The 12,172-nt window shown below is 40.1% G+C and overlaps 1 protein-coding gene across 1 annotated transcript in view; it reads left to right on the forward strand.

The window, feature by feature from the left end:
• The window catches only part of LOC128590308 (cytochrome P450 20A1), a 60,142-nt gene that overhangs the window by 15,921 nt on the left and 32,049 nt on the right, over positions 1-12,172 (forward strand). Inside the window, exon 6 of the mRNA XM_053597622.1 lies at positions 1,571-1,649. Coding sequence (XP_053453597.1) covers positions 1,571-1,649 — 79 coding nt within the window. The remainder of the gene's footprint in view (positions 1-1,570; positions 1,650-12,172) is intronic.

Raw genomic sequence — 12,172 nt, forward strand, 5'->3', positions numbered from 1 at the left:
CAGGAGCCACTGTACCTGGCCTTTTTCTATTTTTATGTAGCTATGTAGTCTTACTCTTTCTTAGGCTGGTCTTAAACTCCTGGCCTCAAACAATCCTCCTGCCTTGGCCTTCTACAGTGCTAGGATTATAGGCAGGAACCACCATGTCCAGCATACTTTTAGTTTTATTGATGAAGTAAAACTAAAACTATTATAAATGCTAATGTTTTTGTGTAACTTAATGAACTCAACTTTTTTGTTAAGAATTTAGCTCCTGGCTCGGCGCTTGTAGCTCAGTGACTAGGGCGCTGGCCACATACACCGAAGCTGGCGGGTTTGAGCCTGGCCCGGCCTACTAAACAACAATGACAACTGCAACCAAAAAATATCCAGGCATTGTGATGGGCGCCTGTAGGCCCAAGCTACTCAGGAGACTGAGGCAAGAGAATCGCTTAAGCCCAAGAGTTTGAGGTTGCTGTGAGCTGTGATGCCGTGGTACTCTACCGAGGGCAGCAACATATGAGACTCTGTCTCAAAGAAAAAGGAAGAAAGAATTTAACTCCTTTCATATTTTCAAGGTATTCCTAATGTAAATGTTTACTATATATTTTTACAGTACTTTTAATAGTTTAATTTTTTACATTTAAATAATCTGAAATTTATCTTTTGAAGTAAGAGTTGAAGACTCCGTCTGAGCAACATAGTGAGACGTCTCTAAAAAAAAAAAAAAAAAAATTAGACAATTTCTTGAGTCCAGGAATTTGAGGCTACAGTGAGCTATGGACAGGCTACTTCATTCCAGCCTGGGCAACAGGGAGACCTTGTCTTTAAGGAGAAAAGAAAAAAGGCCACACATGGTAACTCACACCTGCAATCATAGCACTTTAGGAGACAGAAGCAGGAGGATAGCTTGAGGCCAGAAGTTTGAGACTATCCTGAGCAACTTAGTGAGCAAGACTGTTTCTACTACAAAGAAACAACAAAACAGCATTGAGGACTCTTTATTCTTTTTCAAATATCGGATTTAGCTATTGAGTAATAAGTGTTATGTTCTTTCCCACAATTCTTTCAGAACTTTTAAATTATAATCAAGTTAACATTTTTTCACTGGCTAAATGACCCAATTTTGAAATATTGGCAGGCTATTCTGTCGCTTTTCATCTTCAAACCTTAATCTAATTTTTAACCTTTTTCTGGATCCCAGCTAATGTTTATCAAATTTGTAATTGAAATAAAAATGTGTAATTACCTGTGAATTTTATTTATCCACGTTTTATTTGTATTATGTAGTAAAAATTTCAGGATTGACCTTGATGCTATGTCCTTTTCCCTTTCTAATTACACTCCTTTTAAAGAAAAGTAACTTTTTACTTTCCAGTTGTAATTAGTTTGAAAGTGTCTTGACTGAAATCATTCAAATATATTTGTATCCTATCCTCTGAGGCTATGCATTGTGCAGCCCACTTAAAAAGGAGAGCTTAATTATGAAATTTATTGGTTAAAAAGGAGTTCCTTATTAGCTTACCTTGTTCTGTATTATTTAGAAAATCTACCTACCAGATAATAGATGACTATATTTTTCTATTTTCAGGTATGGTCTGAAATTGGAAAAGGCTTTTTAGATGGATCACTAGATAAAAGTACACCTAGGAAAAAGCAGTATGAAGATGGTAAGTTTTTTCACTCTTACTTTTGATAAGGACAGAAAGATCGGTGCCCAGTTTTAATAGTGTTATCTGTGAATGGTAAGATTACAGGTTGTTTATATTTCCTCCTCTTATGCTTTTTTTGTATTTCCTTCAGTGTAAGTTTCTGTTTAACAAGAGAGAAATAAAGCAGTTAAGTTAGCAAAAGAAATACTAGCCCCTACAGAATGAGGATGCTATACAGCTGATAACATTCTACAGGATTAACAGAAAATGTAAAGGTGCAGTCTTAAGAAAGCAATTTGATGGTACACTGTAATAGAAAATATTTTTTTTAAGTTTTTTTTTTTTTTTTTTTGCAGTTTTTTGGCTGGGGCTGGGTTTGAACCCAGCACCTCTGGTATATGGGGCTGGTGCCCTACTCCTTTGAGCCACAGGCACCACCCTAAAAGAAGAAAATATTCATGAAGATAATTTCTTTCCCCATATTAATTTCTTAGTTTAATTTTATTTATTTATTTATTTTTTGCAGTTTTTGGCCAGGGCTGTGTTTGAACCCGCCACCTCTGGCATATGGGGCTGGCACATTACCCCTTTGAGCCACAGGTGCCGCCCTAATTTCTTAGTTTTAATAAGTGTACCATGCTTACCTTAAGAGCAGCACTAGCCTTATCTAGACCCCAGTGTTGGCAGAAAGGGCATAGAGTTCTCAGAGACAGTGTCCTTCTCTCCAGAGCATTAACCAGCAGGGTTCTACTGAGTATCCTGTGTTCTCTCTGGGCAGTGAGCAGCCCATGAAGACAATTTTTGTAGTATTGTTTCTCCAAGTCCAAACTTAATATTCAATGTTAAATGCATTGCTAAGAAAATAATGTAAATATAGGGCTGTGCCTGTGGCTCAAAGGAGTAGGGCGTTGGCCCCATATGCTGGGGGTTGTGGGTTCAAACCCAGCCCCGGCCAAAAACTGAAAAAAAAAAACAAAAAAGGAAAATAATGTAAATACGAATAAATATTATTTGGTATTTATAAAAATGTAGCAATAGAAAAAATTATTGCCATTCATAAAATATCTTCAAACTTGATTGGCATTGAGTGCAACTTTATCAAATTTACACAAAAAAATAGAAATTTTTTAAAATTAAAATTAAAATTTTTTTGAGACAGAGTCTTACTCTGTTGCCCTGGGGAGAGTGCTCTAGCATCATCATAGTTCATAGCAATCTTTTTTTTTTTTTTTTTTTGTAGAGACAGAGTTTCATTTTATGGCCCTCGGTAGAGTGCCATGGCATCACACAGTTCACAACAGCCTCCTGGGCTTAAGCGATTCTCTTGCCTCAGCGTAGTTCACAGCAATCTTAAACTCTTGGATTCAGGTGATCCTCTTGCCTCAGCCTCCCAAGGAGCTGGGACTACAGGTGCCTGTCATGACACTTGGCTAGTGTTTTTCTATTTTTAGTAGAAGTAGGGTCTCGATTTTGCTCAGGCTGGTCTCAAACTTCTTCTTCTTTTTTTTTTTTTTTTTTGTAGAAACAGAGTCTCACTTTATCGCCCTGGGTAGAGTGCTGTGGCATCACATAGCTCACAGCAACCTCCAACTCCTGGGCTTAGGCGATTCTCTTGCCTCAGCCTCCTGAGTAGCTGGGACTACAGGTGGTCTCAAACTTTTCTTTTTTTTTTAAATTTTTTTTTTTAAATTAAATCATAGCTGTGTACATTAATGTCATTATGGGGCACCATACATTAGTTTCATAGACTGTTTGACACATTTTCATCACACTGGTTAACATAGCCTTCGGTCTCAAACTTCTTTTTTTTTTTTTTGTAGAGACAGAGTCTCACTTTCTGGCCCTCGGTAGAGTACCGCGGCCTCACCCAGCTCACAGCAACCTCCAACTCCTTGGCTTAAGTGATTCTCTTGCCTCAGCCTCCTGAGTAGCTGGGACTACAGGCGCCCGCCACAACACCCAGCTATTTTTTGGTTGCAGTTTGGCCGGGGCCAGGCCTGAACCCGCCACCCTCAGTAAATGGGGCCAGTGCCCTACCAACTGAGCCATAGGCGCCTCCCGGTCTCAAACTTCTTAAGCAATCCACCTACTTTGGACTCCCAGAGTGCTAGGATCACAGGTTTGAGCCACCACACCCTGGCCAAAAATAGCAGTTTTAGATAATTTAATAATTTAAGATATTAAAATATTTAAGCTCTCCCAAATTACTTTCCCTTTCTCCTTTTTTGTTTTTTGGTTTTTGTTTTGAGACACAGTCTTGGTATATCACCCTCAGTAAAGTGCTATGGCATCACAGCTCACAGCAACATCAAACTCTTGGGCTTAAGCGATTCTCTTGCCTCAGCCTCCCACATGGCTGGGACTGCAGGTACCTGCCACAATGCCCGGCTATATTTTGGTTGCAGTTGTCATCGTTCAGCAGGCCCAGGCCGGGCTCAATCCCGCCAGCTTCGGTGTACATGGATGGCGCCCTTACTCACTGAGCTACAAGCGCTGAGCCTCCCTTTCTCCTTTTTTATTGTTGTTCTGTATTTTCTGTCAGTAGTTGAATGAGTGTCATGCTTTAATGTTGTACCCACGAGTGGAATTACAGAGAAATGCCAGCACACTGAGTTCAAATTCAGCAAGGGTCTTTTATTAGGCGGGCCAAGTTACTTTGTGGGCTCACGCTACAGTCTCTGGAGCACCTTGAAGCAGGGGTGTGGTTTTTATATGGCACTTCAAGCAGGGGATGGGAAGCCCTAGCATAAGCAGACTTATACAGAAGCCAGTATCTGCAAGGTAAGAAGTATGGGGAAGGGGTCTGGGATCTTACAGAGGTCTAAAAACTGCTCACAGACAAAGCAGACAGACTTGTGACAAGATTGTAGTTTCCACAAGATTTTTTTCAGTTGTCACAGAATTCTGCAGCTCTCAGCTAAATTTCTTCCCATTTTTGCTGGGTCACTGCTTGCTCAAGGGGCTATTTTGGTTACAAAAAGGGAAGTTAGCAAACTTTTAACAAAATGGAGTAAGTCTGGTTCACTTGCTCAAAATGGATGGAGTTAGGGCATCACAGTCACCACTGGTCTCATTCTCACATCAAATCTTTGATGTCCAAGTTAAACTCTTGTCTCTTCATCTAAGGGTATGGGTTTATATTGGGCATAAATCACCATGAGTTTGAGTGTGGCCAATTGAGTTTTTAGGAACTTGATGAACCAAGTTGAGAAAGCAAGGCCCTGTTTGTAATCCCAGGATAAGGAGGAGTAGGGGGCCAGCGAGGCAGGTGATCAAAGTTGTTAACCAGGGATTCCAATCATGTAAGTTTTGGAACCAGGTCTGAAAGCTTTCTCTTTCCTTTTTTCTTTTATCTAAATCATCTTGGACTTTTTGTAGGGTATCTTTGATTACCCCTGACTTGCTGGCATAAAAACAAGTCTTCTCCTAGTGCAGCACATAAACCTCCTTGCCTCAAAAAGAGGAGGTCTAGCCCTCATCGATACTGGAGGACTACTTCAGCTAGAGAGTCTGCTTGATGCTAAGTAAATTTATAGCTGACGGGAGTTTTTCTAAGGTTCCATCAATTTGTGAGAACACTGGTGCAAGGTCTTTGTTACCTTTTACTAAGGCAGCGGTTCCTGCAGTCGCACCTCCTGCCACTGTGAGACCAAACAGGATTGGGATTAAGACTGGAGCTCGCTTTTGACGATGTGAACTCCATCCTTGAGAGAAAATTAAGCTCTCTCCTTCTGAACCAGGGTACACATACATTTGGGGCAATACGTGTACTATAGCACAAACGCCTTCTGGCTGAGGATTGTGGTTTCCACAAGATAGTTTTCAGTTGTCACAGAATTCCACAGCTCTCAGTTCAATTTCCTTCCCATTTTTGCAGGATCCCTGCTTGTTCAAGGGGCAATTTTGGTTACAAAAAGGGGGTGTTGGCAAGCTTTTAACAAAATGGAGTAAGTCTGGTTCACTTGCTCAATATAGATGGAGTTAGGGCATCACATTAATACTTTAATTCTGAGCTGTTGGAATTTTTTCTTTGGAAGCAGGCAGGTTAAATTAAAATACATAGACTGCATTGGAATAGTGGTTTATTTTCCATATGTAATTGTATTGCTTCACAGGATTCTCTTTCTTCATCTTTTCAACAAACAACAAAAATTGAGGGTTACTATGAGCTAGGACCTATTATTTGCATAGGAGATAAAAATTTCAGTCTTAATTAGCTTACTATTCTAGCAATTCCCTGTTGTCCAATAAAAGTTATAAAAAAGCCAATTTAATTGATACCCCTGCTATCAATTTTCTATTACCATTCCGATTATTTTAATGGATGATTTGGATTAATTCCCCTTGATTAACCAATTTCTTTATTTCAGAAATTACTGGTTAAATTAATATGAAATGAAATTTAATAATGTATATTCCTTGATTCTAAATAAAAATAGATCTACCATGATATATTCTTTGGCTTATAATATGAATATAGTACAAATTTGAACTTTTATTAAAAATGATTGTTTCATTATAGCTGGATTAGAGCTTCCTTAGTTTAAGTGAGTAATTCCCAGTATGCTCTACACATCAGAATCACTCAGGGAACTTAAAAAAGTGAAAATCGGGCCCTATCCTAGACCACTTTATTCAAATCTGGGATAAGGGTGGCCTGGACGTCAGATATTTTTGTAAAAGAACTCCAGATTATTCCATTGTACATCTAGGGTTAGACTGTGTCGTAGTAGTTACCAAAGTTTGCCATATATTGACTCTTAAAACATATTGAGGATTGGCTTCTACCTATAAACATTCAGATTGAATTGATATGAGGTGTGATTTATGCTTTGTTTTTTTAGAGACAGAGTCTCACTTTGTCACCCTTTGTAGAGTGCTGTATGTCACAGCTCACAGCAACCTTCAGCTCTTAGGCTTAGGCAATTCTCTTGCCTCAGCCTCCCAAGTAGCTGGGACTACAGGTGCCCGCCACAACATCTGGCTATTTTTTTTTTTTGTTGCAGTTTGGCTGGAGCCGAACCCATCACCCTCAGTATATGGGGCTGGTGCCCTACTCACTGAGCCACAGGCGCCGCCCCATGCTTTACTATTTTTTTTTTTTTTTGGCAGAGGCTGGGTTTGAACTCACATCTTCGGCATATGGGGTCAGCGTCCTACCTCTTTGAGCCACAGGCACCGCCCACTTTACTATTTTTAGAAAAGCTTCCTACTGTGGTGGCCCATGCCTGTAATCCTAGCACTCTAGGAGGCCAAGGCAAGTGGATTGTTTGAGCTCAGGAGTTCAAGACCAGCCTGGGCAAGAGTGAGACCCAATCTCTAAAAATAGCTGGGGGCTATGCCAGGGGCCTGGTGTCCTAGCTGGGAGGCCGTGAGAAGAGAATTGCTTGAGCCCAGGAGTTTGAAGTTGCTGTGAGTGTATGACACCTTTATCACTCTACCAAGGATGATAAAGTGAGACTGTGTCTCAAAAAAAATAAATAAATAAAAATGCTTCCCAGATGATTCAGATGTGTAGCAAAGTGTTGGAACTACTACATTACATTGTTAATAATTTTTCATTTGAATAACTAATATGAATTATCTTTGTTCAAATCTGTTAATATTTAGGGAAGATCATAATATTCTGGCACATTTTAGGTGCTAGGTTGCCCCTGTGACACCACATTCTATTGGGAAGAGACCAACAATAATCTAAACAAGTAAATTAAATAGTATGTTTTAAGGTGAAAAATGCTGTGGAGAAAAAAGCAGAGGGGGATAGGGTGTGCTAGAGATTGAGGTGGTTGCAACTTTATTTCCATTTATTTTTTATTTGTATGTATTTCATAGGGGTAAAAGTACAGTTTTGCTGCATTGATAAATTATGATGAAGTTAGGGCTTTCAGTACATACATCACTGAAACAATCCATGTTGTACCCACCAAACAACCTCTCATCATCTGCCCTCCACCCCCAGTCTCCTTTGTCTATCATTCCATACTCTACTTCCATGTATAGACATTATTTAGCTCCCATTATAAGTGAGAACATGTGATATTTGTCTTTGCATGTGAGTTGTTGCACTTAAGATAATGGTTTCTAGTTCCATCCATGTTGCTGCAAAAAGACATAATTTTACCCTTTTATGGCTGAATAGTATTCCATTGTGTGTATATATCATATTTTCTGTATCCATTCATCTGTTGATAGACACTTAAGCTGATTACATATCTGTATTGTGAACAGTGCTGCAGAAACATAGGAGTACAAGTATCCTTTGGATATAATGATTTCTTTTCCTTTGGGTAGATACCTGGTAGTGGGATTCCTGGATCAAATAGTAGTTCCTTGAGAAATCTCCATACTGTTTTTCTTTTTGTAGAGACAGAGTCTCACTTTATGGCCCTCGTAGAGTGCCGTGACCTCACACAGCTCACAGCAACCTCCAACTCCTGGGCCCAAGCGATTCTCTTGCCTCAGCCTCCCGAGTAGCTGGGACTACAGGCACCCGCCACAACGCCCGGCTATTTTTTGGTTGCAGTTTGGCCGGGGCCGGGCTTGAACCCGCCACCCTCGGTATATGGAGCCAGCGCCCTACCGATGGAGCCACAGGCGCCGCCCTCCATACTGTTTTTCATAGAGATTTGTGGTAATTCACATTCCTACCAGTAGCATATAAGCATTCCATCTCTCTCTGTCCACACTAACATCAGGGGGGTTTTGTGCATTTTGAATAATAGCCATTCTAACTGGTATAAGAAGATAATCTCATTGTGGTTTTAATCTGCATTTCTCTGATGATTAATGATGTTGAGCATTTGTTCATGTTTATTGGCTATTTGTGTGTCCTCTTTTGAAAAATGTATATTCATGTACTTTGCCAACTTTTTAATAGGATTGAGTTTTTTTATTGTTGAGTTGTTCATTTTATTTGCTATCTTTGTAAATTCTGGATACTCATGCCCTGTTGGATTCAGCTTGCATATATTTTCTCTGCACACTGTTGTTTCTTTTTTTATCTAAAAGCTTTTTAGTTTAAGTCCCATTTGTATATTTTTGGTTTTGATACATTTGCTTTTGAGGTTTTAGTCATGATTTTATTTTATTTATTATTATTATTTTTTTTTTTTTTTTTTGCCTAAATCAATGTCCAGAAGAGTTTTCTACTAGTATTTTTAAGTTTTTTGTTTTTTGTTTTTAATTGAGACAGAGTCTCATGTTGTAGCCCCCTGGAGAATGCTGTGGCGTCATGGCTCACAGCAGCTTAAACTCTTGGGCTCAAGCTATTCTCTTGCCTCAGCCTTCCTAGTACTTGGGACTACAGGTGCCCACTACATTGCCCAGCTAATTTTTTTGTTGTTGTTGTTTAGCAGGCCTGGGCCAGGTTTGAATCCACCAGCCCTGGTGCACGTGGCCAGCGCCGTAACCACTGAGCTACAGGTGCCTTCCTCTTCTAGTATTTTATTTTTTTATTTTTTTATTAAATCATAGCTGTGTACATTAATATGATCGTGGGGCACCATACACTTGGTTTATAGACCATTTGACACATTTTCATCACACTAGTTAACATAGCTTTTGTGGCATTTTCTTAGTTAATTTGCTAAGACCTTTACATTCCACATTTACTAGGATTCACATATACCCTTGTAAGATGCACCGCAGGTGTAATCCCATTAATCCCCCTCCCTCCACCTACCTCCCCCCTCCCTCCCCTCCCTTTCCCCCTTCTCCCTATTCTTAGGTTGTAACTAGGTTATAGCTTTCATGTGAAGGTCCTACATTAGTTTCATAATAAGGGTGAGTACATTGGGTACTTTTTCTTCCATTCTTGAGACACTTTACTAAGAAGAATATGTTCCAGCTCCATCCATGTAAACATGAAAGAGGTAAAGTCTCCATCTTTTTTTTTTTTTTTTTTCCCTTGGCTGGGGTTAGGTTTGAACCCGCCACCTCTGGCATATGGGACCGGCGCCCTACTCCTTGAGCCACAGGCGCTGCCCCAAGTCTCCATCTTTTTTTAAGGCTGCATAATATTCCATGGTGTACATATACCACAATTTATTAATCCAGTCGTGGATCGATGGGCACTTGGGCTTTTTCCATGACTTAGCAATTATAAATAGGGCTGCAATAAATATTCTCATACAAATATCTTTGTTATGATGTGATTTTTGGTCTTCTGGGTATATGCCCAGTAGAGGGATTACAGGATTGAATGGCAGATCTATTTTTAGATCTCTAAGTGTTCTCCATATCTCTTTCCAAAAGGAATGTATTAATTTGCATTCCCACCAGCAGTGCAAAAGTGTTCCCTTTTCTCCACATCCACACCAACATCTCTGGTCTTGGGATTTTGTGATGTAGGCTAGTCTTACTGGAGTTAGATGGTATCTCAAAGTAGTTTTTTTTTTTTTTTGTAGAGACAGTCTCACTTTATGGCCCTCGGTAGAGTGCCGTGGCCTCACACAGCTCACAGCAACCTCCAACTCCTGGGCTTAAGCGATTCTCTTGCCTCAGCCTCCCAAGTAGCTGGGATCAAAGTAGTTTTGATTTGCATTTCTCTGATGATTAAAGATGATGAGCATTTTTTCATATGTCTGAAGGCCGTGTGCCTGTCTTCTTCAGAGAAGTTTCTCTTCAAGTCCCTTGCCCAGCCTGCGATGGGATCCCTTGTTCTTTTCTTGCTAATGTGTTTGAGTTCTCTGTGGATTCTGGTTATTAAACCTTTGTGGGAGACATAACCTGCAAATATCTTTTCCCATTCTGAGGGCTGTTTGCTTGCTTTACTTACTGTGTTCTTGGCTGTGCAGAAGCTTTTTAGTTTGATCAAGTCCCAATAGTGTATTTTTGAAGCAGCTTCAATTGCCCGGGGGGTCCTTCTCATAAAAAACTCGCCCAACCCAATTTCTTTAAGGGTTTTCCCTGCACTCTCTTCTAGTATTTTTATAGTTTCATGTCTTAGGTTTAAATCTTGAATCCAGTGAGAGTCTATCTTGGTTAATGGTGAGAGTTGTGGGTCCAGTTTCAGTCTTCTACAGGTTGCCAGCCAGTTCACCCAGCACCATTTGTTAAATAGGGAATCTTCCCCACTGAATGTTTTTAATTGGCTTGTCAAAGATTAAATAACGGTAATTAGCTGGATTCATCTCTTGGTTCTCTATTCTGTTCCAGATATCTACTTCTCTGTTTTTGTGCCAGTACCATGCTGTTTTGATCACTATCGATTTGTAGTATAGTCTGAGGTCTGGTAGCGTGATTCCTCCTGCTTTGTTTTTTTTTTTTGTAGAGACAGAGTCTCACTGTACCACCCTCGGGTAGAGTGCCATGGCGTCACACGGCTCACAGCAACCTCTAACTCTTGGGCTTACGCGATTCTCTTGCCTCAGCCTCCCGAGCAGCTGGGACTACAGGCGCCCGCCATGGGACTACAGGCGCCCGCCACAACGCCCGGCTATTTTTTGTTGCAGTTTGGCCGGGGCTGGGTTTGAACCCACCAGCCTCGGCATATGGGGCCGGCGCCCTACTCACTGAGCCACAGGCGCCGCCCCCTCCTGCTTTGTTTTTTTTTTTTTTTTGAGTAATGTCTTGGCTATTCGAGGTTTTTTCTGATTCCATATAAAACGAAGTATTGTTTTTTCAAGATCTTTAAAGTTTGACAGTGGAGCTTTAATGGGGATTGCGTTGAAATTATATATTGCTTTGGGTAGTATGGACATTTTAACAATGTTGATTCTTCCCAACCATGAGCATGGTATATTTTTCCATTTGTTAACATTCTCAGCTATCTCTTTTCTTAGAGTTTCATAGTTCTCTTTATATAGATCTTTCACGTCCTTTGGTAGATAAACTCCCAAGTATTTCATTTTCTTTGGCACTACTGTGAATGGGGTAGAGTCCTTAACTGTTTTTTCAACTTGACTATTGTTGGTATATATAAAGGCTACCGATTTATGAATGTTGATTTTGTAACCTGAGACGCTGCTGTATTCCTTGATCACTTCTAAGAGTTTTGTAGTAGAGTCCCTAGTATTTTCCAGATATACAATCATATCATCTGCGAAGAGCGAAAGTTTGATCTCTTCTGACCCTATGTGGATACCCTTGATCGCCTTTTCTTCCCTAATTGCAGTGGCTAAAACTTCCATTACAATGTTAAAGAGCAATGGAGACAATGGGCAGCCTTGTCTGGTTCCTGATCTGAATGGAAATGATTCCAGTTTAACTCCATTCAATATGATATTGGCTGTGGGTTTGCTGTAGATGGCCTCTATCAGTTTAAGAAATGTCCCTTCTGGGTGGCGCCTGTGGCTCAAGGAGTAGGGCGCCGGTCCCATATGCCGGAGGTGGCAGGTTCAAACCCAGCCCTGGCCAAAAACCACAAAAAAAAAAAAAAAAAAAAAGAAATGTCCCTTCTATACCAATTTTCTTAAGTGTTCTGATCATGAAGGGATGTTGGATGTTATCGAAAGCTTTTTCTGCATCGATTGAGAGAATCATATGGTCTTTGTTTTTTAATTTGTTTATGTGCTGAATTACATTTATAGATTTATGTATAT

Source organism: Nycticebus coucang, chromosome 7, assembly GCF_027406575.1.
Source record: "Nycticebus coucang isolate mNycCou1 chromosome 7, mNycCou1.pri, whole genome shotgun sequence".
In the NCBI taxonomy this organism is placed as follows: domain Eukaryota; kingdom Metazoa; phylum Chordata; class Mammalia; order Primates; family Lorisidae; genus Nycticebus; species Nycticebus coucang.